This window comes from Vipera ursinii, assembly GCF_947247035.1.
Source record: "Vipera ursinii genome assembly, chromosome: 2".
Lineage (NCBI taxonomy): Eukaryota > Metazoa > Chordata > Lepidosauria > Squamata > Viperidae > Vipera > Vipera ursinii.
Window position 1 is genome coordinate 169,172,088 of NC_139513.1, and position 27,368 is coordinate 169,199,455.

Below are 27,368 nucleotides of genomic sequence, written 5' to 3' on the forward strand. Positions count from 1 at the left end.
GTCTTCTTGAAAATATTATATATGAAGAAGTGTTTGAAAATGATCTGAGCTGTGCAGATTTTCCTCTCTTCTTTTTCTCTGCTTGAGTCCTGAGCACTTAGGCTCTAAGGATTACAACTGTGTAGAAGATGGCTGGGTTCTTTGATGCAAATGCTGGGGGAGAGGGGGGAGTGAGGAAGTACAACAGTTTGCACTATTACCTGTGATTAGGATGATACTAGAACTGAGCTATGAGAGGTCTCTGAGAAATCAGAGCTGCTCTGTGTCTCAATATAGCCAGTGAGGTGTGCCTTCAACATATTTATTGCACCAACCATGGTAGTTTATTCAATAAACCATGGCTACTTGTACCCTGAGTTATAATTCCTTGAGTAGGTGGGTGATTATATAGATTTGTTAGATAAGTAGTAAGTAAATGATACACAACTGACCAGAAAAACGACGCGAGAAGGAGCTGTATGAACCCACATCGCCTCAGCCACCTTCTACCGATCGGTTTGCCAGAATACTGTATGTTGGCAGAGCCTACTGTCCCGTTAGTTGCGCGGGTAAAGCAAAAAAGAAAAAAAAACCTAAAAGAGCCCTGCCTTCGTCGTTGCAGACGTTGATTGGCTGGCTTACCTGTCTGTTGCCATACTGGCCGAGGGTGCTACTGGATTTATTGGGAGGATTTAGGAAACAGATGAGAAGCGCCTGGTGGGGAAGTTTTGCGAGCTACGTTGGGTAAGGTTTGAGATAAAATTTTCGTTATCTGAAAAACTGACCTGCGTGTAAGATTTCCTGGTTGATTTATAGATTTTGTAATGTTTCTCTTATGGTCAAAGATTATATGGGATAAAGATTGTGTTTAGGGGCACGAATCTTTTCTATACTGTATTTGCAGAGTGCCTCATTATAGCGCGTGATATTAAGCGGGTTTTTTTGCACAAAGTCCTGCTAAGACCATCCTCCTGATTTGCTTCTGAGTCCAAAATTCAGGGCTCTCCTCCGTATTTGGAATAATAGATGCAGTTTGAGTTTCTAAATCTCAGCACGGAGAAAGCGAAGGTAAGAATCTTCTACTACAGAAAAAAAAGTCGTGAAAAAGACTTTTCTTTCCTTGTCTCAAATTGAAACCGAAGAATAATTCGGGGTGGGGGTGGGGGGTGTAAGATTGTCATCTGACAAAGGCTAAGTAACAAAAATAATTATTTAGTAAGGTTTTTTGGTTTCTTTCTTTTTTAATGTTTTATTGATTTTCTAATTTTACATTTAAGTATTTAAAAAGCAACGTGGCGTCTGAGTTAATCAATAATTCAATGACATGCAAGTATCTTTAGTACAAGTCTCAAACTACCACATTAAATATTTTCTCTCTTTTCCCCTTAGTATTTACTGTCTCATGTTTAAACTAATACAATTCTTATTATATCAATTAAATAAAAATAACGTTCTTACATTTATCAATAATTTTTAGCTTATATATATCCTGGTTATTTTAACATTCAGTCTTTATTGATTGTCTATAAATACTTAGTTTCCCAATTCTTAATTTCCCATTAATATTTAAATTTAACATTAATATTTATAGTTTCCAAGTTTTAAGTAAACAAGTTCTTTTATCATAATTCATCACAAAGTCTAATATTCAGGATACATATCTATTTGAATACATTCTGTTCTCACCATCTTACATCATCTAATTAATAATACAATATAACTTTCTTATTGTCTATTAATTTCCAAATGTCTTAAATTTAGTAACCAAAATTTCTCGTTTCAACAAATACTTCCTCTTTTTCTCTTAATGTCTACTATCTCATATTTAAGCTAGTACAGTTCTTATTATATCAGCTAAATGAAAACATGTTTATTACATTTATCAATAGATTTTTAGCTTATATATATATATATTACTTTTACATTCAACCTTTATAAACAAATCTATATTCAAATTTAACTTTTAATATTTATACTTCCAAGTTTTAAATGACCAAAGTTTTCTTTATCTCAGTTCATAACAAAATCTAGTACTCAAAGTACACATCTTGTCTGAGTATATTCTATTTTAATCCTCACTAATAAGTCAAAACGGCAATTTTCTTCAGCCTTATTCTAGCTTTCTTTGCCAACTCGCCTTTCATATCCATGTTTTTAAGTCATCAAATAATCTACCTCTGTTATTATATATATTGTCTAAGATAAAAGAGGCCATCCAGTTGCCATTTTTTTGGAAGGGCTAACAAATCGTGTCTCTATTTTTCCATCTCGACGTAGTTGTCCTGAAATGTTTATCTTCCCTTGGGTCTGTTCTTGATCCTCAGGTTTCTTCTGGTTTATATAGAAATCTTTTCCATTTTCAATGTTGTCAGTCCCTTTTCTGGCTTTTCCATTAACTGTGTTTGTTGATCAGTTGAATCTTCTATCATAGTATTTGATTGTTCCACTTCTATTATATTTTGTGTAGTTGATTCTTTAGTTGTAATCAAAGTTTGGGTTTGTATATCTAGGCTGACATCTTGTTCTTTCTGTAGCTTCTTGTTTCATAAATGTAAGAATAGTTTCATAAATTGCTTTCAACATAAAGAGAATCTGTTCCTGATCTTCATCCATGTTTTTGTAGTGGTATGTTAAATTAAAAGTTTTAAAATCAGAGAATGAAAATAATTTTGTCACTGAGTATAGACCACAGCTGGGCTTCTCACAGCTGATATCTGCCAAGATTGCAAAAGTCTTATCTATAGTCTGGGCTTCAAGCCAAGTCTCTTTTAGACAATAACAAGTTGTAATATCATGTTTAGCCACACGATGTCGCCCATACCATTTAGGTTGTTTTTTTTTAGTCCAAAATTTTTATAATCCTTTTTCCAATTTTACTTCTTTTTTGTAAGTAAAAACCCAAATCTTCAATAAGAATAAGAAATCTTTTAGTCCTCAAATTTTAGAAAGGTAAAAATTCAGTTGGAATCAGGACTTCCGATTTGCTGACGCAGCTGCCATGGATGTCTGGAAGGCGAGCTCTGTCTTCCGCATCCAGTTTTGCATCGCTGGGGGACCCTGGAAAGGGTCAAAAGTCACCCTGTAGGGGCAACCAGCAAGGATCCCCGCTTGATCGCGAGAGGGCAGTAGACCTTCCACTCGATCTGGGGCAGCCCTCCAAACCGGCGGACAAAAGACTGGCCATAGCAATATGGCTCTTCACTAGGCTGCAGACAGCCAAAGTCACACCACCAGGCAATCATAAAGCAACGTGGATGAGACTTGGTGAGATCTGCCTCTCTTAAATCCTAACTATTTTTACCTGAATAATCTGCTTAAAGTACTTTCCCCCTGTGGATAGGGAAGGGAGATTTTATCCCTCCCTCTAGAAACAGTGGCGAATGACTATCCAGGGGAGTTTAAAACGTTGCAAGAAGAACCTGATCCTAATTGGAATCTTTAATTCTTAAAGTTCGTGGACTAAAAGAGTTTCTATTCTCACTGAAGATCTGGGTCTTTACTTATAAAAAGAAGCAAAACTGAAAAGATTATAAAAACATTGGATTCAGAAGAAAACTTTAAATTAGCGGCAACATCTTGTGGCCAAACCTGATATTACAATTTGTTATTGCTTAAAAGAGTCTTGGCCACCAGCCCAGACAATACATAAGACCTATGTAACCTTGAGACATTAGCTGTGAAGCCCAGCTGTGTTCCACGCTCAGTGACAAAAAATTTTTTTCCTGCATTCTCTGATTCTAAAGATTTTAACCAAATACACTACTAAGAGAATATGGGTGAAGATCAGGAACAGATTCTTTTTATGTTGAAAGCAATTCATCATACTATTCTAACAGCTACTGATGAAATAAGAGGTTACAGAAAAGAACAAGATGTCAGCCCAGAGATATGAACTCAAACTTTAACTACAATTTAAAAATTAACCATATAGAATATAAGAGAAAAAAGTGGAACAATTAAATATGATGACAGAAAACTCAACTGATCAACAAATACAGTCAATGGAAAATCCAGAAAAGGGACTAAAAATATGGAAAAGGGAAAAGACTTTCTACACAAATCGGAAGAAACCTGAGGTTCAAGAAGAAGAACAGATTGAAGAGAAGATAAACAGTTCAGGACAACCACATTGAGATGGAAAAATAGAGAGACGATTTGTTAGTCCTCTCAAAAAAATGGCAACTGGATGGTTCTTTCTACGTCAAACAATGCACATAACAACGCAGGGAGATTTATTTGATGATTCAAAAGCACGGACATGGAGGACGATTTGGCAAAGAAAGAAAGCTAGAATAAGACTGAAAAAAATTGGGGTTTTGACTTACTAGTGAGAATTAAAATAGAATATATTCAAATAGATAAGATGTGTATTTTGAATACTAGATATTGTTATGAGTTGAGATAAAGAAAATTTTGGTCATTTAAAACTTGGAAGTAGAAATATTAACAATTGACTTTGAACATTGATTTGCTTATAAAGGTTAAATGTAAAGGTAATTAAGATATATAAGCTAAACATTTATCGATGAATGTAATAAATATGTTCTTATTTAGCGGTAATAAAAAATTACTAGTTTAAATATGAGATAGTAGATATTAAGAGAAGAAGAGAGGAAGTATTAAATGTTGAAATAAGAGAAACTTTGGTTACTAAATTTAAGATATTTGGAAATTACCAGAAAACAAGAATATTATATTGTATTATTAATTGGTTGAAGTAAGATGGTGAGAATTCAAATAGATAAGACGTGTATCCTGAACATTAGATTTTGTGATGAATTGTGATAAAGGGAATTGGGATTATTTAAAACTTGGAAATTATAAATATTAAACATTAAATTTAAATATTAATGGGAAACAATTGGGAAAAACTAATCAGGACATTGATTTTCTAAAAAAATTGAATGTTAAAACGAAGTAGGATATGTATAAACAAAAATATGATAAATGTAAGAATTTTTTATTTAATTGATATAATAAGAATTGTATTAATTTAATAAGAATTCTATTTATTTCATTAATTTAATTAATTTAATAATTAAGAATTTGTATTAATTTGTCTGAAATGGTATAGGGTTTCCTCCCTGAGCAGGGGGTTGGATAGATGACCTCCAAGATCCCTTCCAACTTTATTATTATTATTGTTGTTGTTATCATTATTATTATTAAATACGAGACAGTAAATAAGGGGAAAAGAGAGGAAATATTTAATGTAATAGTTTGAGATCTGTAGTAAAAATATTTGTATGTTATTGAATAATTGATCAACTCAGCCGCCACATTGCTTTTCAAGTATTTAAATTTGAAATTAGAAAATCAATAAAAAATTTCAAAAAAAAAGAAATCCAGTTACAATCAGGTTATTCTTTCAGCGTTTTAAACTCCGCCGCTCTTTTTAGAGGGTGGGATAGAATTTCACTTCCTCTCTCCACATGCGGGAAAATACTTTGGGCAGCTTATACAGGTAGAAAAGACCTCTAGAGCCCAGATCCATGCCCTCGGAGCAATTTTGCAGCCCCCCAGCAGCCCAATCCAGGCTCCGGAGGCCTGGAAAAGACCTCCAGAGCCCAGATCTGTGGCCATGGAACGATTTTGCAGACCCCCCAGCAGCCTGATCCGGGTTCCAGGAGCCTTTTCCAAGCCTCCGGAGGCCGGATCCATGGCTGTGGAGCAATTTAGTAGCCCCCCCAGCACCCTGATCTGGGCTCTAGAAGCCTGGAAAAGACCTCCAGAGCTCGGATCAGACCGCTGGGGGGGGACTACAAAATTGTTCCACGATCATGGATCCAGGCTCCAGAGGCCTGGAAAGGGGCTGCTGGGGGTCCACAAAAGCGCTCTGCACCCATACGTGTACTAGTGCTGGTAGCTTACAAGGAACCGGTTCTTCCGTTCAAAAAAAGTGCCAGAACGCTGTTCCGTGCGTTCTATGATTAAAAAAAAGCCCTGTGTATATATATGTATATAAGGAGGATTTAGGAAACAGCTGAGAAGCGTTTGGTGTGGAGGTTTTGCAAGCTACATTGGGTAAGGTTTGAGATAAAATTTTTGTTATCTGAAAAACTGACCTGCATGTAAGATTTCCTGGTTGATTTATACATTTTGTAATGTTTCTCTTATGGTCAAAGATTATATGGGATAAATGTTGTGTTTAGGGGCACAAATCTTTTATATACTGTATTTGCAGAGTGCCTCATTACAGCGTGTGTTATTAAGGGTTTTTTTTTGCACAAGTTCCTGCTAAGACCATCCTCCTGTAATCTTCTACTACAGAAAAAAAAAATTGTGAAAAAGACTTCCTTCCTAGTCTCAAATTGAAACAAGCATAATTCGTGTGTGTGTGTGTGTGTGTGTGTGTGTGTGTGTGTAAAATCGTCATCTGATAAAGGATAAGTAACAAAAATAATTATTTAGTAAACTATTAGGTTTCTAACAGCGACTGAATAATGTTGCTGTAAATGTCTGTTAACAAGCAGATTGCTCTCAATTCTAAAAAAAAAGTTATAAAAACATAAAATGTCCACTTTGGGTGCATGGATGGCAGTGAATATTGGGAGGTATTGCTTTGGAGTTCTTTGGAAGGTGGAAAAAGGGTAACTCTCTGAGCTGAACTGTGGCATTGTAGGATGGTAGATTTGAGAAGACACTGCTTGGAGCCAATTTTTTCCTTCCTGAAGGAACATGCTCCTTCTAGGGATCTTTGAAATCAAGTCACCTATTGGAGTGATTTCTGTGAAAGGAGCAGCTGTATTGTGTAATGGAAATGTGGCAAGAAAGTTTTTGTTGCAGAGACAATTTAAAAGCTTAAGACTGCCTTGACTTTTGGATATATATATATATATATATATATATATATATATGTATATGTGTATTATAGGGACACGGTGGCTCAGTGGGTTAGGATGCTGAGCTTGTCGATCAGAAGGTCGGCAGTTTGGCGGGTCGAATCCCGAGTGCCGCGTAACAGAGTGAGCGTCTGTTACTCGTCCCAGCTTCTGCCAACCTAGCAGTTCGAAAGCACGTAAAAAATGCAAGTAGAAAAATAGGGACCACTGCGGTGGGAAGGTAACAGCATTCCGTGCGCCTTTGGCGTCTAGTCATGCCGGCCACATGACCACGGAGACGTCCTTGGACAAGCGCTGGCTCTTCGGCTTTGAAACGGAGATGAGCACCGGCCCCTAGAGTTGGAAACGACTAGCACGCATGTGCAGGGGAACCTTTACCTTTACCTTTATATATGTATTGTGTGTGTGTGTGTGTGTGTGTGTGTGTGTGTATGCAGTGGGTTTTTTTGGGAAAAAAAGGTGACGGAACTCACGCACAGCTCCTGCTCCAGTCAAAAGCCCTTTGTTGGGGGGGGAGGGAAGGGGAGAAGAAACTACATTAGGGAGTGATTTTACGGGGGGGGGCAGCGGCCCAATCCAGGCTGATTCTATGAGAAAAAAAGCCTTGTGTATATATGTGTATATATGTATATATGTGTATATACATATTTGTATGTTCAGATTTTAGGATAAGTTCTGTTTCTATTTTGTCAGCTGTGAAACTGAAAGAATCTGATAATAGGTTGTGCTTAACTAGTTCTCTGCATTTAATGCAGGTGGGTCATTGTCTACCAGAAGAAGCCCTTGCCTTTTTCACTGGCTCAACTCACACTTTCTCAACCCACTATGGTTCTGGAAGCAAACCCCGTTATTGTCAACCACCCATACTGGCCTCGGAACCTGGAACTCCAAAATTACATCCCAAATGACCGACCCTTATGGCAGTTCTTGACATTCGTATTCTGTACTTCAGGAATTATCTTGCTGTTGACTTGGTTTGTAGCAGGTTGGCGAAGCAAGACATGGGGCCCTTTTGGAACTTGGCGCACCTTGATCATTTGCTGGTTTGCCATCTGTGTTTTTATTCATGGTGTGATCGAAGGCTGGTTTGCCCTTTACTATACGGAAATCCCAGGGGATCCATCCTTTCTCTCGCAGATCTGTAAGATGTGTGTCTGTCTGGTTTCTGTCTCTTGATTTTGGGGGGAAAGATTGATGCAGCAGGTTAACATGGGGGAAACTGGAGGGTGGGCAGGAGGATCTGTAGGAGGCATAAATGGAGCAAATGACATGTCAGTCAATCCTTCAAAACACAAATATGTGATAGTGACACTTTGCTTACCAACAGTAACTTGGACCAGCAAATTCAGTGTAACTGATGTGGCCATAAGTCACTGTCACATGATCACAAGAACTTACAACAGCGGTATTCAGATGTGGCCCTTTTATGACTTGTGGACTTCAACTCCCAGAATTCCTCAGGCATGCTGGCTGAGAAATTCTGGGAGTTGAAGTCCACAAGTCATAAAAGGGCCATGTTTGAAGACCCCTGACTTATAGGAAGAGTTCCTGCAGTCCCAATTGCCATCTTTAGATGAATCCTGAATGGCTGTAGCATCCCTCAATCACATGATCACCATTTGCAACCTCCTGGTGGCTTCCCTATTAACATTTGTTGGAAGCCAGCAATGAAGATTGCAAATGGCAGTCACATGATAGCAGGATGCTGTGATATAATTGCAAGCCAGTTGCAAGAATCTCACTCACATTAACCTGATCATAGGGCTGCTGTGATGGCCACAACTACAAGAACAGTTGTAAGTTCAAAAAGGCAGTGAACAAGTGGACATTAAGTGAGGACTGCCTGTATGTGCAGATAAAACTGGATTTAGCTGTTATAGCACTTGGAATAGTTTAATGCTTCTGCTATGCTCTCCATATAGAGCTCTATCCTTTTTTGTGTGCTTGTAGAGCTATTGATTCTTAATAGTTCATTAGGAAAGTCCCATATATAGGAACTTGATATGATGTGAAAACTGAAATCATGGCCATAAATAGATTTCCACATATACAGTAATTATCCTTAGGGAACCTGTGTTAAAGGTTACATGCTAGGGCTGTGGAGTACAATGGAATGTGAAAAGGGACAACTTTAGAGCAATGCATTTTTCCCTGTAGTTGCCTGGCTGCTCTGTGCAGCTGCACCATGTTGCTGAGAAAATTTGACATAAGGCACTGCACAAGTGACACATGTGTGCCCTCCTGTGCTTTGGAATCACCTCTGTTTTATTGAAAAGTTTTAGACTCTACCTTCCAGGTTGGCTGGGTGGAGAGCATTCAAGTGAGCCCTGGGGGAAAAAACTCATCTACAACTGGAGTATGTAAAAGGATACCAATATTTTACAGATGTAACCCTCTGTATTTCCCTCTGTGATTGGAAGATGTTTGCCATATGGCTCAGCTCATTTTGGATCTGTATTTCCAATTATTATATTTTTTTAAAAAATTGCCTCACTGTATGTGTCAACTCAAGGCAGTGAACATATCTAATACTCCATCCTCCATATCTTTTTTTTATTGAAAAGTTTTACAGTACATTTTAAATATACTCCATCCCTCCCCCCCCCCCCCCCCCGACTTCCCAGAGCTGAAAGCAGGGTATTGCCTCTAACAAGCTTAAACTAAAATATGCTAACCAACTGTAAATACACTTTAAATCCTATCGCACTTTAACTCCCCTTATACATAGGTAAATAATAGTACATCTTATAATTCTAATATTCATTGATATGCTAAATGAAATTTTTTAGTCCCATATTTATTCTGAATATATTCAATCCATCTTCTCCATTCCAAAATATATCTCTGTTGCGATTGTTCTTTCAGGTATGCTGAAATTTTTGCCATTTCTGCCAAGATAGAAAGTTTTAAAGTCGGACTTATTATATGGGTGGCATGTATATTTAATTTATGATAAAATAGTTGACAAGGCTTTTAAATCTCATATTTTAAGAAGTGCTTTATTACGTGTCTGGAAAAAGTATTATTATAAGTTAAATTATAAAATACCAATCTGGGGGATTCCTGAACACGCGATAGAGAGTGTATCTATGGGTGTGAATTTGGATATGAATTCTTATAAGGAATTACTTAGATTGGTAGGGAATGATTGGCAATTAAAGTTGTTAGCTGAGTTAAAACAAGAAAATATTGTACAGTCCTGGTTTCAGTATGCTCAATTGCAAGCTAGGTGGAAGTTAGATCAAAAGGTTGGTATTACATTAATGCAGACATGTCAAACACAAGGCCCGGGGGCCAGATCTGGCCCTCGAAGTTGTTTCATGTGGCCCGTGAAGCCATCCTGGAAACAGTGAGGGAATGGCCCCCACTGCCTTGGCCCTGGCCTAGAGACCCTCCTTCCGCCAGAGACCCTCAGATCTGTCCCACTCCTGCCCAGGCCCCCATAGGCACCCTTGATGCAAACGATGTAGAGCTGGCCATGCCCACCCAGTAGGCCATATGCACTCTAGCCACGCCCACCCAGTAGGCCACACCCACCCAGTAGGCCACGCCCACCCTGGCCATACCCACCCGGCCCCCTGATGGTAACCGCAATGCTGATCCGGCCCTCAATGAAATTGAGTTTGACACCCCTGCATTAATGGATGAAAATTTGGTAAAACAGATTAAAGATCAAAATCGAGCGCATATAAAGAGAATTTATAATGCTTTAATAGAATTGGATTCGGAAACGGAATTAGTTAAAGATTGCATGGTAAAGTGGGCCCAAAATATTCAAGAACCGATCCCATTGGATATATGGGAGGTAATTTGGGTTAGAAATGTAAAATTTACTCAGGCCCAAAACTTAAGAGAAAATTTTTATAAAATGTTTTATAGATGGCATCTGGATCCTAAAAACTTGTCTTGTATGTATCCTAATTTACAGCCTAAATGCTGGAGATGTGGCAGTTTGGATGCTACTTATTTTCATATCTGGTGGACTTGTAGAAATATAAAAGCTTTTTGGATTAAAATTTGGTGGAACATTCAAAAGATTTTTAAGAGAAAGCTAAAGTTTACTCCACAATTATTTTTATTGGGTGTTATTACAGATTGTGATACTAAAGAAACTAACTTAAGGTTGAATTTGATAACAGCTGCAAGGCTATTGGTAGGGCAATATTGGAAGAAGGATTGCTTGCCTACTATAGAAGAATGGACGCTTAAATTGTCATTTAGCAGAAATGGCTAAGATTTCTGCTTATTTGAAGGATCATTCACAAGAAAGATACATTTCGGTCTGGAGCAGATGGATAGATTATATTCAGAATAAATATGGGACTAAAAAGTTCCATTTAGCCTATGAGTAAATTTTAGATTGTTATTATTATTAATAGTTTATTATAGTGGAATTTTTATTAGCTTTAAGTATATGGTATTATTACTATTTTTAGTATTAGTATGGTTTAATAATTTGGATATTGTATTGTTTAATAATTTGGATTTTATTTTGTTTGTTTTTTTATTATTATGTATACTTTTATTTTGCTTGTATTTATGTTAAAGGGGAGTTAAAGTGCATTATGAACTTGGTTATTTATATACCGTATTTTCCGGCGTATAAGACGACTGGGCGTATAAGACGACCCCCTACCTTTCCTGTTAAATTATAGGGTTTAGGTTATACTCACCGTATAAGACTACCCCTCTTCCAACACACACCAAATAAAAATTAAAAAACATCAGATTTGATTTTAATATGGTAATTTTAATTCAAATGCTTATGACATGCAGGTACTTAGTAGGAAAACTGTCACTTATAAACATAAGGCTGTTTGTCATCAAACATGTAAACATAAAACAGTGCAAGTGGATTAAACTGAAGAAGAAGAAGAAGAAGAAGAAGAAGAAGAAGAAGAAGAAGAAGAAGAAGAAGAAGAAGAAGAAGAAGTAGTTGGAAGGGACCTTGGAGGTCATCTAGTCCAACCCCCTGCTAAGGCAGGAAACCCTATACAATTTCAGACAAATGGCTGTCCAGTCTCTTCTTAAAAACTTCCAGTGTTGCAGCATTCACCACTTCTGGAGGCAGGTTGTTCCACTGGTTAATTGTTCTAACTGTCAGGAAGTTTCTCCTTAGTTCTAGGTTGCTTCTCTCCTTGACTAGTTTCCATCCATTGCTTCTTGTCCTGCTTTCAGGTGCTTTGGAGAATAGCTTGGCTCCCTCTTCTTTGTGGCAGCCCCTGAGATATTGGATCACTGCTATCATGTCACCCCTCACCCTTCTCTTCGTTAAACTACACATACCCAATTCCAGCAACTGTTTCCTATTTTCCTAATTCACTTTTTCACTTTTCCTAATTCACTCTAATGCTTTCCCTGCGCAGAGCCTTATGTAACACCAGCTGCCTGCAATTAGTGCAGGTTCTCATCCCACGAGGCTCAAGGTTGAGTCAGCCTTCCATCCTTCCAAAGTAGGTAAAATGAGGACCCAGATTGTTGGGAGCAATAAGCTGACTTTGTAATAATGCTGCTTGTGGGGGGGGGTGTGTGAAAGCTCTAATAGGCAGGCATATACATAGAATGAAGGTTATTGCTAAGCACATTGATTTGTGCTTTAAATTGTAAGCCGCCCTGAGTCTTCGGAGAAGGGTGGGATATAAATGGGATTTAAAAAAAAGACCAAATGGGAGATCCGCTCCAGGTTTTCCAGCCAGCCAGCCCAGTTCCTGAGTCAAATGTGTCCTTAGAGCTAAGCAGCTGCTCTGGCTATGGCATTCCCCACCTGCCTTTCAAGTTGCTCTTGCATTCCCCACCTGCCTAAAGCTGCTCTTCAACTTTAATTTAATTTAATTTAATTTAATAATATTTATATACCGCCCTTCTCCCTGAGGACTCAGGGCGGTTCACAGGGCAGAATAAAATACTACATACAAACGTTAAAACAAGATTAAATAATTGCCCATATTAAAACAGTTGGAATAAAATTCTAAAACAACAATTTAAAATTAAAACAAAAAATTAAAAAACCCCACCAATCCCCATCAGGCTAGGCCGGCTTGTACAAACAGAAACGTCTTGAGGTCTTTAGAAGGAAAGAAGCCTTCTTTAGAAGGAAAGAAGCCCAGACCCCAGCCTATAAAAAATCACAGACTGCAGCTTCTTCTCCAATTGGTCCCACTTTCCCTGCGCAGACTAAATGGGAGATCCGCTCCAGGTTTTCCAGCCAGCCCTGTCCCTACATTTTCAGCACCCGGCGTATAAGGACCCCTGACTTGAGAAGATTTTCATGGGTTAAAAAGTAGTCTTATATGCCGGAATCTACGGTAGTTGGTTAATGTTAGTTAGATTATGATTATTATATTTGTAACCCTGTACTCAGCTCTGGGAAGTGGGGGAGGGAGAGGGGGTGGGTTTGGGGTGGGTTAGTTTTGGGGATTTTTTGTAACTTTTATAAAACTTTTCAATAAAAAAAAGAAACTTTTAAAGTCCACTCTTCCACTGTAGGCAGTTCCTCCTTCTTCCAATATTGCAAAACCAAGTCTTGCTGCTGTTATTAAATTCAACATCAACTTAGTTTCTATAACAATACAATCAGTAATAATACCCAATAAGAATAACTGTGGGGTAAACCTTATCTTTTTCTTAAATATCTTCTGCATATTCCACCAAATTTTAATCCAAACAACTTTAATTTTTTTACAAGTCCACCACATGTGGTAATAGGTTGCATCCTCACAACCACACCTCCAACATTTGGGCTGATAATTTGGATACATACATGCTAATTTTTTAGGATCTAAGTGCCACCTATAAAACATTTTATAAAAATTCTCTCTTAAATTTTGAGCCTGAGTAAATTTTACATTTCTGACCCAAATTTTTTCCCAAACATCCATCGTTATTGGCTCTTGAATATTCTGGGCCCATCATATATGCGCTTGACTTTGATCTCTAATTTGTTTTACCAAATTTTCATCTGTTGTTGTAATACCAATTTTCTGATCTTCTTTCCATCTAGCTTGTATCTGACCATACTGAAACCAAGTTTGTACTATTTTCCCTTCTTTTAAGATATTAAATGGCTTTAATTGCCATACATTCCTCTCCAATCTAAGAATATCTTTATATGTAGTCACATCATGTTTAAATCCCAGACTTATATTTTCTATTGCATGCTCAGGTATTGCCCAAATTGGTATTTTATAATTTAACTTGTATCGATATTTTTTCCAAACTCGCAACAGGGCATAACTTAATATATGTGTTAGATATTATCCACCTTTTTATCATACAATAAATATGCATGCCAACCATATAATAAATCATGTCCCTCAATATTCAATAATCTTCCTTCTGTTAAATTAAACCAATTACTAATTGTTGATAAAGCCACAGCTTCATAATATATTTTAAAATTGGGCATTTTAAGACCACCTCTTTCACGTATATCTTGCATTATCTTGAGTTTTACTCTCCGTCTTTTCCCTGCCCAAATAAATTTATTAATGCCTTTCTTCCATTCTTCCAAATTTGAATCTTTTTAAAGTATAGGTATCATTTGAAACAAAAATAAAAATTTTGGTAAAACATTCATTTTAACTGCTGCAATTCTTCCCAATAAAGACAATTGTAATTTCCTCCAACTATCTAATTCTTTTTGTATTTTTAACCATAACAATTCATAATTATTTTTATATAATTTCACATTTCAGTCTCAAAGATATACCCCCAAATATTTAATCTTTTTAGCTATTTCAAATCCTGTTAATTTTCCTAAGACTACCTTTTGTTCCATAGTCATATTTTTAGACAAAATTTTAGTTTTTTGTCTATTAACCTTAAATCCAGAAACCTGCCCATATTGCAAAATTATTTCCATTAAATCTATAACCGAGTAAGTTGGTTGACCTAATGTAATAACCAGGTCATCTGCAAACGCTCTCAATCTATAATCTTGATCTTTAATTTTAATTCCCTTTATTTTATTTGAGTCATGTATCTTAATCAATAATATTTCCAATGTTAAAACAAACAGTAATGGTGACAACGGACATCCCTGTCTTGTACCCTTATCAATTTTGCAAGCTTCTGTTAAACTACCATTAATTATTATTTGAGCTGTTTATTTCTGATATATTGCCCTGATAGGTTGTAAAAACTTATCACCAAACTCCATCTTCTCTAAAACTTTAAATAAAAATTGCCAATTCAATTGATCAAATGCCTTTTCAGCATCCAAAAAAATAAGCGCTGCAGGGACTTGATTATTTCTTTCCAAATACTCTAATAGGTTTATTTATTTATTTTAATTCCATTTATATCCCGCCCTTCTCTGAAGACTCAGGGCGGCTTACAAGCTTAGCAGTAGCCTTCATTCTATGTATATGCCTGCTTATTAGGGCTTTCACACATACCCCCAAGCGGCATTATTACAAAGTCAGCTTAATTGCCCCCAACAATCTGGGTCCTCATTTTACCTACCTCGGAAGGATGGAAGGCTGAGTCAACCTTGAGCCTGGTGGGATGCGAACCTGCACTAATTGCAGGCAGCTGGTGTTACTTGCAATATGTCTCACATTACTCGTCATTTGTCTACCACTTATAAATCCTGTTTGATCACTATAAATCATTTGCTGCATAACCTTCATTAATCTATTTGCTAAAATCTTTGCAAATATCTTATAATCTATATTTCAGAGCGATATAGGTCTATAATTTTTTTGTTGGGTAAGATCTTGATCTTCCTTTGGAATCAATGATATGAATGCTGTTCTCCATGATGGAGGCACTTCCCCTCCAGATTGAATTGTCCTAAATCTTTTAAAGGTTCCACCAACTCTAATTGTAAATTCTTATAATAAATGGCTGTCAAACCGTCTGTTCCAGGTGATTTACCCACTTTTAATTGTTTAATTGCTAAAATAATTTCTTCAAGAGCTATCGGTTGGTTCATCCCTTCCCTCTGCTCCTGTGTAAGTATAGGAATATTCACTTCTTGTAAATACCTGTCTATATCTAAACCTTGAGTTATATCCCTTGCATATAATTTAGAATAAAATTCACTAAAAACCTTTTTAATAAGATTTTGCTGAAACACCTCTTTACCCTTATATTCTATCTTATCTACGTTACGTGGTTTTTGTTTTTTCCTTAACAAATAATCATCTACCTGGCTTATTAGCATTATAAAAAGTATTATGTTTGACGTATCGTAAGTTGGTTGCCACCTGATCTGCCATCAGCATATCAAACTGCCCTCTTAGCAAATTAATTGCTTCTTTCAACCTTTTATTAGATGAATCCAAAATAAAAGCCTTCTCTTTCATCTTTATTTCCTCCTCTAATTCTTTATGCTTATATTCCAATCTACGTCTATATTTATTATTCAAATATATTAACACTCCTCTCATATAAGCTTTCATTTGTGGTGAATTTAAACCATTAACATTCCATGTCAGAAACTTTGTCACCATCTTTTGCTACTTGAAGCTTTCAGAGCGTGTCTTGCAGATTCTCAAACATCTGCTTCTTTGGTCTTGCTCCTCCCACTGCTTCTGTATTAGTAGATTCTTGAGTTGTAATTGTAGAATATTGTTTCTGTTGTTGTTGTTGTTGTTCCTTGCATCTAGTCGCAACTCGTGTCACTCTTTGAGCCCTTGGTTCTTCTAATGAGACCTAGGGCTGCACAATTTCTAAAGTTTGCTGTGCTTCTTTTGAAATCAGCGAGATGATATCTTAATACTCCACAAAAGAACTCCTCCATATCTTAATACTCCACAAAAGAACTATGTGTGAAGTGGTTCAGCCTGACAGACTAACAGGCCTAAAGTCACTCACTGTCTCCTGCTTTCTAGACCAGCACTTCAACCAATCTGTTCCCTAATTATTTCATTTTTCTTCCCCAAACTCCTGAATTAGCCATCACATAGAATGTGGTCCAATTAGATATAGCATGTGTGTCAACAACAAGATGTAACAGTATCTTTTGTAGATAAAATAAGTTTGATTGAAGACAGGTTACTATTTGTTGAGATTAATCCATGGAGCATCTTCAACCTCATGCTTTCCACATATGTGAGAGAAAATGAGAAGTGAAATCCGGCATACCTGAAAGTCTTCAAAGTGGACAGGTTGGTTTATATATTATATTAATAGTATATACCTAGAAAGCTGCAATTTTTGCAGAAGTGATAAAAGTATGTCAGCTGAAAGATCATCAAACTTCCAAATCTTTCTCAACTATAAATCCCAGCATCCTGTCCCATTGCTCTTACCTATAACGGCTCCTGGGAATTTGAGCCAGCAGTACAGAATCTGTAGTATCAAATCACTTAATCCTTACAAAAGTCTAGATAAAAACATATATCTATAATGCTATCCTTTGAAATTGTAACAATAAGGCAAGCAGAAATCAGATTAGAAAAATTACATTTTATATTAGTCACAATAATTCAGTTTGCACATCTGGCTATGCCATGGTTTGCTGAATAAGCCATAAAGAATGGGGTACACATACAACACACTAAAATCTTCAAATTTTACAACTACATCTGAATTTAAGAGTATTTGATTCCTTCTAGTATTATTGAAACCGTGAGAAGTGAAAATGTATGTTTCTTAATATTTGCATTTGTTACCAAAAAGCATGATTTTAGGCTAAAGTAAGTCCTTGTGTATTTAGAAAGTTTTATTGGCATGATAGCATTCATGTGGTCTGTATAATCTCACATTCATTGTATGTTGCCTTCTAGAATAGGAAGTACTTGGAAATTTCAGAACAGATGTGTTTGGTTTAAGGAGTTGGAGACAGGTGTCACTTCTGCATCTCTGGGTGTTCCAAGCATCTATTTGCCTTTTATCTAAGGTGGTGCACAACCCTGCTATAATTAATATTTAAGAAAAATACAGGGAAATTCACAAACTCTCTCTACTGCAGTTCCCATGAATTTCTTTTTCTACTAATTTCTCTTTATATCTTCCAGGGAAGGAATATAGCAAAGGTGACAGCAGATTTATGATGTAAGTGTTAACTTTGAAGTGACAGGCAAAGGTCTGGATATTTCTGCAAAGATCCAGCATTAAGCAACTTTGAACACAAGTACCTGGTCTGACCCCCTTACTGCCTTGTTGTGGCGAAGGGGCTTGCGTAATTCAATGACGCTATGAGCTATGCCGTGCAGGGCCACCCAAGATGGACAGGTCATAGCAGAGTATCAAAGATACCACTCGAGTATCTTTGCCATGAAAACCCCATGGACAGTACCAAAAGGCAAAAAGATATGGTGCTGGAAGATGAGCCCCTCAGGTCAGAAGGCATCCAATATGCTACTGTGGAAGAGCAGAGGGCTAGTACTAGTAGCGCTAGAAAGAATGAAGCAACTGGGCCAAAGCCGAAAGGATGCTCAGCTGTGGATGTATCTCGTGGTGAAAGGAAAGTCCAATGTTGTAAAGATTTTTTCTCCATAGAAACCTGGAATATAAGATCCATCAATCAAGGAAAGCTGGACGTGGTCAAACGAGATGACAAGACTGAATATTGACATCTTAGGAATCAGCGAACTAAAATGGATAGGAATGGGTGAATTTAATTCAGATGACCATCAGGTATACTACTGCAGGCAAGAATCCCTCAGAAGAAATGGAGTAGCCTTCATAGTCAATAAAAGAGTAGGAAAAGCAATACTGGGATACAATCCCCAAAATGTCAGAATGATCTCAGTTCGAATCCAAGGCAAACCATTCAACATCACAGTAGTCCAAGTCTATGCCCCAAGCACCAATGCTGAAAAGAATGAAACTGACCGGTTCTATGAAGCCCTACAGCACCTTATAGAACTAACACCAAAAAATGATGTCCTTATCATCATGGGGGATTGGAATGCTAAAGTAGGAAGCCAAAAGATAACTGGAATAACAGGCAAGTTTGGCCTTGGAGTACAAAATGAAGCAGGGCACAGGCTGATAGAATTTTGTCAAGAGAATACAATGGTCATAGCAAACACTCTTTTTCAACAACCCAACAGACGGCTCTACACATGGACATCACGAGACGGTCAACACAGAAATCAGATTGACTATGTGCTCTGCAGCCAAAGATGGAGAAGCTCTATACAGTCAGTAAAAACAAGACCAAGAACTGACTGTGGCTCAGACCATGAGCTTCTTGTTGCAAAATTTAGGCTTAAACTGAAGGAAGTAGGGAAAAGCACTAGGCCACTCAGGTATGAACTAAATCATATCCCTGATGAATATACAGTAGAGGTGACAAATAGATTTAAGGAATTAGATCTGATAGACAGAGTGCCTGAAGAACTATGGATGGAGGTTTGCAACATTGTACAAGAGGTAGCAACTAAAACCATCCCAAAGAAAAAGAAATGCAAAAAAGCAAAATAGCTGTCTGAGGAAGCTTTGCAAATAGCTGAGGAAAGGAGGGAAGCAAAAGGCAAGGGAGAAAAAGAAAGATACACCCAATTGAATGCAGAATTCTAGAGAATAGCTAGAAGAGATAAGAATGCCTTCTTAAATGAACAGTGCAAAGAAATAGAAGAAAAGAATAGAATAGGGAGGACCAGAGATCTCTTCAAGAAAATTGGAGAGATGAAGGGAACATTTCATGCAAAAATGGGCATGATTAAGGACCAAAATGGCAGGGACCTAACAGAGGCAGAAGAGATTAAGAAGAGGTGGCAAAATTGCACAGAAGCACTATACAAGAATGAGCTTAACGTCCCTGATAACCACGATGAGGTGATCACTGACCTCGAGCCAGACATCCTAGAATGTGAAGTGAAGTGGGCCTTAGAAAAGCTGGGCAACAACAAAGCTAGTGGAGGTGACAGTATTCCAGCTGAGCTATTCAAAATCTTAAAAGACAATGCAGTAAAAGTGCTACACTTAATTTGCCAGCAAATTTGGAAAACTCAACAGTGGCCACAGGATTGGAAAAGATCAATTTATATTCCAATTCCAAAGAAAGGCAGTGCCAAAGAATATTCAAACTATCGCACCATTGCACTCATTTCACATGCTAGTAAAGTTATGCTTAAAATCCTACAAGCTAGACTCCAGCAGTATGTGGATCAAGAACTACCAGAAGTACAGGCAGGATTTCGAAGAGGCAGAGGAACTAGAGATCAAATTGCCAACATACGCTGGATCATGGAGAAAGCTAGGGAGTTCCAGAAAAACATCTACTTCTGCTTCATTAACTATGCCACAGGTCTGCAACCCACAGCTCCGGAGCCACATGCGGCTCTTTCAGCCGTCTCCTGCGGCTCCCGGTCCTCTGCCATGTGCAGTCCAAAAAAGTGGGACTACAAAAGTTCAACCAATCAATTCAAATATGCAGGGTAGGTGCATATCTCGCCTTGGCTCCACACTTCAGTCAAACCCTGTTCTGTGCATGCGCGCATATTTTTTGTGGCTCCCAGTTTTTCCTTTTGTGAGGGAACCGGTTCCGAGTGGCTCTTTCACTGTTTCAGGTTGCTGACCCCTGAACTATGCTAAAGCATTTGATTATAGGATCATAACAAACTGTGGCAAGTCCTTAAAGAGATGGGAGTACCAGACCATCTTATTTGTCTCTTGAGAAACGTATATGCGACTCAAGAAGCAACAGTGAGAACTGGACACGGAACCACTAATTGGTTCAAAATTTGGAAAGGAATCTGGCAAGGCTGTATATTGTTGCCCTGCCTATTTAACTTATATGCAGAGCACATCATGAGAAAGGCTAGGTGAATCAAATATTGGAATTAAGATTGCCGGGAGAAATATCAACAACCTAAGATATGCAGATGATACCACTCTAATAGCAGAAAGTGAAGAAGAACTAAAGAGCCTCGTGTTGCGGGTGAAGAAGGAGAGTGCAAAAGTTGGCTTGAAATTTAACATTAAGAAAACCAAGATCATGGCATCCGGCCCTCTCAATTCCTGGCAAATAGATGGGGAAGAAATGGAGGTAGTGACAGATTTTATTTTCCTGGGCTCCAAGATCACCACAGATGGGGACTGCAGCCAAGAAATTAAAAGACCCTTGCTCCTGGGGAGGAATGCCACGGCAAATCTAGACAGCATGAGTTCTCTTAATATATTTTCTGTTGCCAAGACAATTTTTTAATATGGCAAGTACAGGAAAATTAAAATAATTCCTGCATTTCTTTTTAAGGATCCTAATCTTTTATATTTCTAAATTATTTTAGGGGAAAAAAAACTCCCATTGAATTCTATTCATGCCTTAAAAGAGCATATCAGGGAATGACATTTGTTTTCCAGTCTCATATCTATCTATCATCTTTCTCCCCCTCCAGTTTGAATGTAGTGAAATGTAAGAAAATTGGGATGTTTTGGGACCTCAAGGTGACATTCATTTCATTTTTGTATCTGCAGATCAGATAATTTCGTAGTTTGCCTGGAAACCATCACTGCCTGTATTTTGACTCCCCTCAGTCTTTGGACTGCAGTCGCATTTCTTTCACGCCAGTCCCATCGATACGTGCTACAGCTAGTGGTGTCACTAGGTAGGTATGCAAGACAGGGAGGGAGGTATGTCAGGATATATAAATGTTAATGCAATCTTTCAAAAGCAATTAATTTAATATTTTGATTCTTGGTTAATGTTCCATACACCTGACTGCATTTCTCTTTTGGCTTGTCTACTTTTGATCTTTTCTTCCTACTTTTATCAGCCATGTTGTCTCTCTCTAACAATAGGTCAACTATATAGTGAAATTCTGTACTTCTACACCGAATACCGTGATGGCTTTCGCCATAGTGAGATGTGGCATCCTACCTACTTCTGGTTTTACTTTGTCTTTCTGAATGGTCTGTGGATTATCATTCCCTCTCTTCTCATCTGGGATGCCTGGAAGCACCTCAGTGCTTGCCAGAGAGTGATGGATGCCAACAAAGTCAAGAAACATTGATGTGTTGCACAGGTGGTCATATTAGATGGTTCTTCCAGCCATTCAGAGGTTGATCTTGTATTCCTCCTGTTCCTCTGCACTTCTTTAGATATTTTCTGATATCACCACTCATTTTATTGATAGCTTCCTTTTCCTTTCTTTTTTCTTCAGTTATTTTTTCAACTGTTTTGGGATTGTGTATCTGCAGGGGAAAAAACACTACTGTAAAGATTTGTATATAAGTAGACAGATCTGTTGCTTTAGGGGCAACTATTTTCTAATGTCCCAATTTACAGTATCACTGTATCCCAAGCTCCATTTCCTTGAATGCCCACTGTACAGCACTAAACTCTCTTATTTGTAAACTGAGGTGTGACATTTTAATAAACAATCTCCGTGTTGTATGGGTTGGGTGAGGCTTCAGAGAAAACTAAAAACTTTATGATGGAAATTTTCTCTGTAAATTGTATAGAATATTTTGTTTCCTCTCAGTTGTTTAAAATGTAATCAGACTATAGGACTTCCAGTTTTGTGTGGCTAATTTCGCCCTGTCATGGGTCTAAGACGCCCCGGAGAGGTGATGAAGAAAGAAGGGTGCTCCAGAGATTCTGGAATGGCGGTAGTCATTCCATTCGACTTGGGGAAAGCCTTCTAACCCAACAGGAGAAAGGCTGGCCATTATTGCATCGACCAGCTCAAGCTACTTGCAACCAAAGTCCAAAAGCACTAACCAGCACAACTGTGAACAGCGTGCTTGAAACTGGGCGAAGAATTTGATCTTCTCTTTTCTATTTTACACTTAATTCCCTGGAAAAGATCCCCAAAACGCAAAATACCTCCGAAAGGGAAGGAGGGGGATTTCCGCCCCACCCTTATACTAATGGAAGCAGCGAATCAATCTTTTTATGGAGGATCAAAATATATGGAAGTGAAATAAATATAAAACTTGAAACTTAAAATTTAAATCTGGATAAATCTAAAATTGTTTTAAGGTTAAGACTCTCATTTCAGAGATAATTGTTCATTTTGGAAATTGAAAAATGAATAGTTGCTGACACCTAGTGGCAGATGAAGACTATGACAGCTATGACTTTAATATAAGACTTGGCAAAATATGGGAAAAACTAATTATGTCACCTTCAAAGCTTTAACAACAAAGAACAGCTGTGACAAAAAAAGACAATAATCTGGGCTGTAGACAAACAGAATTATAAATTTCAGGGGGGAAAATCTTTTTTGAACTATTTGGATTACAAATATCTATCTAATTGGGACTTTAAAGCCATTTACAGAGAAAAGAAAGGAAGAGGAAAACTCAAATTCTTGGCTATCATGGATCAGAGACATGTAGAAAGAACATATCAAGAAAACATAAATACGTCACAGGAGGAGATATATAGTACACTGCAGCTAATTCAAACAACAATGACTTTAAACCACAAAGAAATCCAAAACAACTTTGAAAATATAAATCAATCTATTTCCAAGTTAACGCTACAACAAAAAAATTCCCAGAAAACAATAATAGAGAAGGAGCAGATAAAACAGATAAATGGATATAGAATTGAGAATAGAGACTTAAAGATGGAACTTAACAAAACAAGGAGCCATGATTTAATCTTAGTGGAAAAAAATTCACAAGAATTGGAAAAAACAATTTATCCCTTAAGACTACAAAATAAATCTGAGGATAAGAAAACAGATTGGATAAAATGGATTGCAGAGATGTCAAGAACATTGAAGAGAAAGGAAATGATAAGAGAAGCAGAGAGAAAGAAAAAAAATTTTTCAACAAACATGGAAGGGCAGAAGTCCCTTACAAAGGGACTTTCCTGATTTACATTTTATATCCACAGCAACATTTACGAACATATGGAAAAACTTTTTGATTCAGCAAAATACATTGATTAACACAGACTCTGGGCAAAAGAAAAAGACTAAAGTGGAAACTAAGAAAATAGATGATGGGAGTTACCAGAGAGAATACTTAAAAAGAAACATTTGTTTGAATATGGTTAAAGAAATAGAAAAGTTTTGGAATATATATGTCACTCTAAGAGGGATGAATTCGCTAAATATAATATAGTATGCTTTTTTCCCATTTTTTGTTCTCTTTCTTGATATGAGTAATATAAAAAAGTTTAAATGACATAGATAAAGAAAATGTTTTAGATGTTTAAATGTGATGAATTTAAGAAAATTATAATGGATAAAAAATGTTTTGAATAAGAGTTAAAGGATTAGATGACTAGATGTATTAAATGGAATGTTTAAAGATTAAACATATTTTTAATTATGGTTAAAAAGAACAAGAAATTTAGGAAATAAATACATATTAGCTTACTTTAAGTAGTTATACTTTAAGTAGTATGTTATTTTTTATGCTTCTTTACTCTTGCTTTTCTTTTTTCTACTGTTTTATGTATTTCTTAAGAAATGTAAAACTGAGATGGTTCATATGAAAAAATAGTTAAATTCTTAAATGTAATTAATTTTTTAGAAAATCTTAACAGTAAGAATATCTAGAATTTGGTGGGAAAAACAAATTAAAATAAGAACTGTAATAGGATCTATGATAAGGCAACCAGAATGATTGCATAGAAAAGAAATATTATATTGATGTGATTATTATTTTTAGGACTATTGGGAAATATATATATATATATATATATATATATATATATATATATATATATATATATATATATATATATATATATATATATAATTGTTATCTATCAAAACAATAAGAATTTTATTAACTCAATGTTTGCAAAAGAGGATATTTTGGGAAAAGAGGAAATCAACTAAAACTATTATGTGCATTATGGATTATAGAAATCAATTGTTAGTGATTGTTTTACAAATGTAACCCAGACAACACACTGTTCATCAATTATTAAGTGATTTATGTTTTTAAAAAATCAATAAAATATAAAAAAATAAAATGTAATCAGACTATAATACTAGGGGGTGATTTTAACTGTAAAGTTTCATCATCAAGAACTTTCATAATTTCTTGTGAAAGAGGAGCATCAGTATATTGGACACAATAGATGAATTAGGAAATCTCTTTTTTGCTGGAGTTGAGCTGTCTAAATTACTAAATTTAGGATTTGTCTTGTAGTGACTGTAATATTCCAGGGTTGTCTTGTGTTACGCTTGTTGGCGTTGGCTTGTTAGAACAAAAAGCAACTGTGTAGACACTGAAAGTATTAGAAGACTAATTTATAGAATCTGAGTCTGTAACATAGGCAGAATAGAGGTTATTGTAATACACTGTGAAGTGTATTCCCTTTCTGAAAATGTAATATATATATATATGTACAAAACAACAATGCTTAAGCAAAAGCCTTGGATTTTTACAATTGTCTCCATCCTGCTTCTGAAAAAGAACATTGAAAATGTTGCTGGAATTGGGTATGTGTAGTTTAATGAAGAGAAGGGTGAGGGGTGACATGATAGCAGCGTTCCAATATCTCAGGGGCTATCACAAAGAAGAGGGAGGCAAGCTATTCTCCAAAGCACCTGAAAGCAGGACAAGAAGCAACGGATGGAAACTAGTCAAGGAGAGAAGCAACCTAGAATTAAGGAGAAACTTTCTGACAGTTAGAACAACTAACCAGTGGAACAACCTGCCTCCAGAAGTGGTGAATGCTGCAACACTGGAAGTTTTTAAGAAGAGACTGGACAGCCACTTGCCTGAAATGGTATAGGGTTTCCTGCCTGAGCAGGGGATTGGACTAGATGACCTCCAAGGTCCCTTCCAACTACTACTACTACTTATTATTATTATTATTATTATTATTATTATTATTATTATTATTATTATTATTATTAAAATGTTCTTTTTCAGAAGCAGCATGGAGACAATTGTAAAAATGTGATTGAAAATGTGATGAGGCCAATAAGAATTAAAAAATGAAAAAATTTCACGCTTTCTAAATTAATTGTTCCTTTTGGAAAAGGAAAGAATGAGCCCAAACTTATTTTTATGTACGGCTGAATACCTTGGTACAACAGCATACTTCTCAGGAGACACCTGGCCATATCAGCTAATTTATGAGCTTTATAACTGTGATGTGGGATCCCTCAGATTTCTCCCTCCTTCCTTTAACATCCACATAAAATTGCTGGGTAAGGTCATTTACAGCACATGGTGCAGTATCATCAATACTAGCTAGGTAGGGGATGCTGTTTTGAAGCTGACCCTGTGGCTGGAGGCTGGATGGGGGGAACAGGCTCCAATTCTGACTGAGCAGTGGCTTTGAGTAATTGCCTCTCCTTGGTAACACATTTTTTAAAAATGCAGTGAAGTGAGGGATTTCATTTTCTTGCTGAAGGTTCCCCCCCCCCCAAAAAAAAAACAAGCCACCAAAGCAACCAAGATTGACAAGTACATACACATCAATTTTCTTGGAGTGTATGCATGTGCTTTTCCCCATTTTTAATTTTGCATGCCACTCTTATTTTGACTTACTAAATCCCCACCGCTAAAATGATTAAAGTGTGTCATAGGTAACATCGACTCTCATGCTGTTCATGGTATCCCAGAGCCCACCAAGCCGGATATGTGAAGTAGGCGAGGACCATGTGCTGGCCACTTCCAGGCGATGGTGCATTTCTTCATTCCTCACGAAGGATGACACTTCCCCAGCTGCGTTTCTTGCCTGTTTTTCTCCCTCCCTCATCTCAAATATTTTCTCACCACTCTAGGAAGGAAGGAGAGGGAGGGTCTGAGGGAAGTCCTGCCTTAGACCTTCCCTGCTGACCTTTCACCATCCCCTTGCCCCCTCCTCCTGGCCTACCTTGGGGGGGGTCTCCCATCCTATTGCTAAGGAAGCTTTGGATACAAAGCCAGGTCTCCTCACATGGAGAGGGAGTGGGCCTCCCTCTTGACTTTGCCCTCGTACCCATCATGAGCAACCTGGCTAAGGAGAGCAAGCACAGCAGCAGCAGCCTTGAGGAGGAGGTAAGTGCAGCTGGGCACCCCCCCCCCCTTGGGAAAGTGGTGCTGGGCTTAGTGCCACAGGTGCTTGAGGGCTAGGCTGGGCATTTGACCTCTGTGCCACCATCCAGCCCCCCCACCACCACTATGGCCTGAGAGGAACAGTGAGGCTCTTCCAGTGGACCATGCCTTGGCACTTGCCCCGGTCCCATCTCCTTCTGTCAGAGACCCTCAGACCTGTCCCACTCCTGCCCAGGCCTCCACAGGCACCCTTGACACGAACGATGTAGAGCTGGCCATGCCCACCCAGTAGGCCACACCCACTCCAGCCATGCCCACCCAGTAGGTGGTGCCCACCCTGGCCACACCCATCCGGCCCCCCAAGGGCAACCGCAATGCTGATGTGGCCCTCAATGAAATTGAGTTTGACACCCCTGCTCTAGAAGACACACCTTGGTAACAATCTGTCTTCCTGCCAGTCAAAAGGTCATGGAATTACTGCTTCTCCGTTTCTCTCCGTGCTGGAAAAGAAGTTGAATGAAAAGCATTGAACTCCAGTTTTGAACTAAGATCTTAGTTGGGGTGGTATGACTAACGTGTAAACTTCAGTTATGCCTTCCTCTTTAAGAAGATCTACGTGCTGGCGAATAAATACTGAAAAATCAGTGAAACTATATTTCTGAAAAAGTGGAAATAGGGGTGGTTCACTAG

General features: G+C 37.5%; 1 protein-coding gene across 1 annotated transcript; it reads left to right on the plus strand.

The window, feature by feature from the left end:
- The first annotated feature begins 670 nt into the window (after positions 1-670).
- LOC310636938 (3-beta-hydroxysteroid-Delta(8),Delta(7)-isomerase-like) lies at positions 671-23,200 on the plus strand. Its single transcript, XM_083357112.1, has 5 exons — positions 671-723; positions 7,577-7,962; positions 17,786-17,822; positions 21,195-21,325; positions 21,519-23,200. Exons 1-5 carry the CDS (start codon positions 683-685, stop codon positions 21,728-21,730), a joined length of 807 nt encoding a protein of 268 aa, XP_083213238.1. The 5' UTR covers positions 671-682; the 3' UTR covers positions 21,731-23,200.
- Positions 23,201-27,368: the final 4,168 nt, after the last annotated feature.

Excerpts from the sequence above, each read along its gene's own strand:
- LOC310636938 (XM_083357112.1), top strand. The coding sequence starts at position 683 with ATGAGAAGCGCCTGGTGGGGAAGTTTTGCGAGCTACGTTGG. Across the intron at positions 7,963-17,785 it reads ATCCTTTCTCTCGCAGATCT|GGAAGGAATATAGCAAAGGT; the intron begins GTAAGATGTGTG and ends TATATCTTCCAG. Across the intron at positions 17,823-21,194 it reads GGTGACAGCAGATTTATGAT|ATCAGATAATTTCGTAGTTT; the intron begins GTAAGTGTTAAC and ends TTGTATCTGCAG.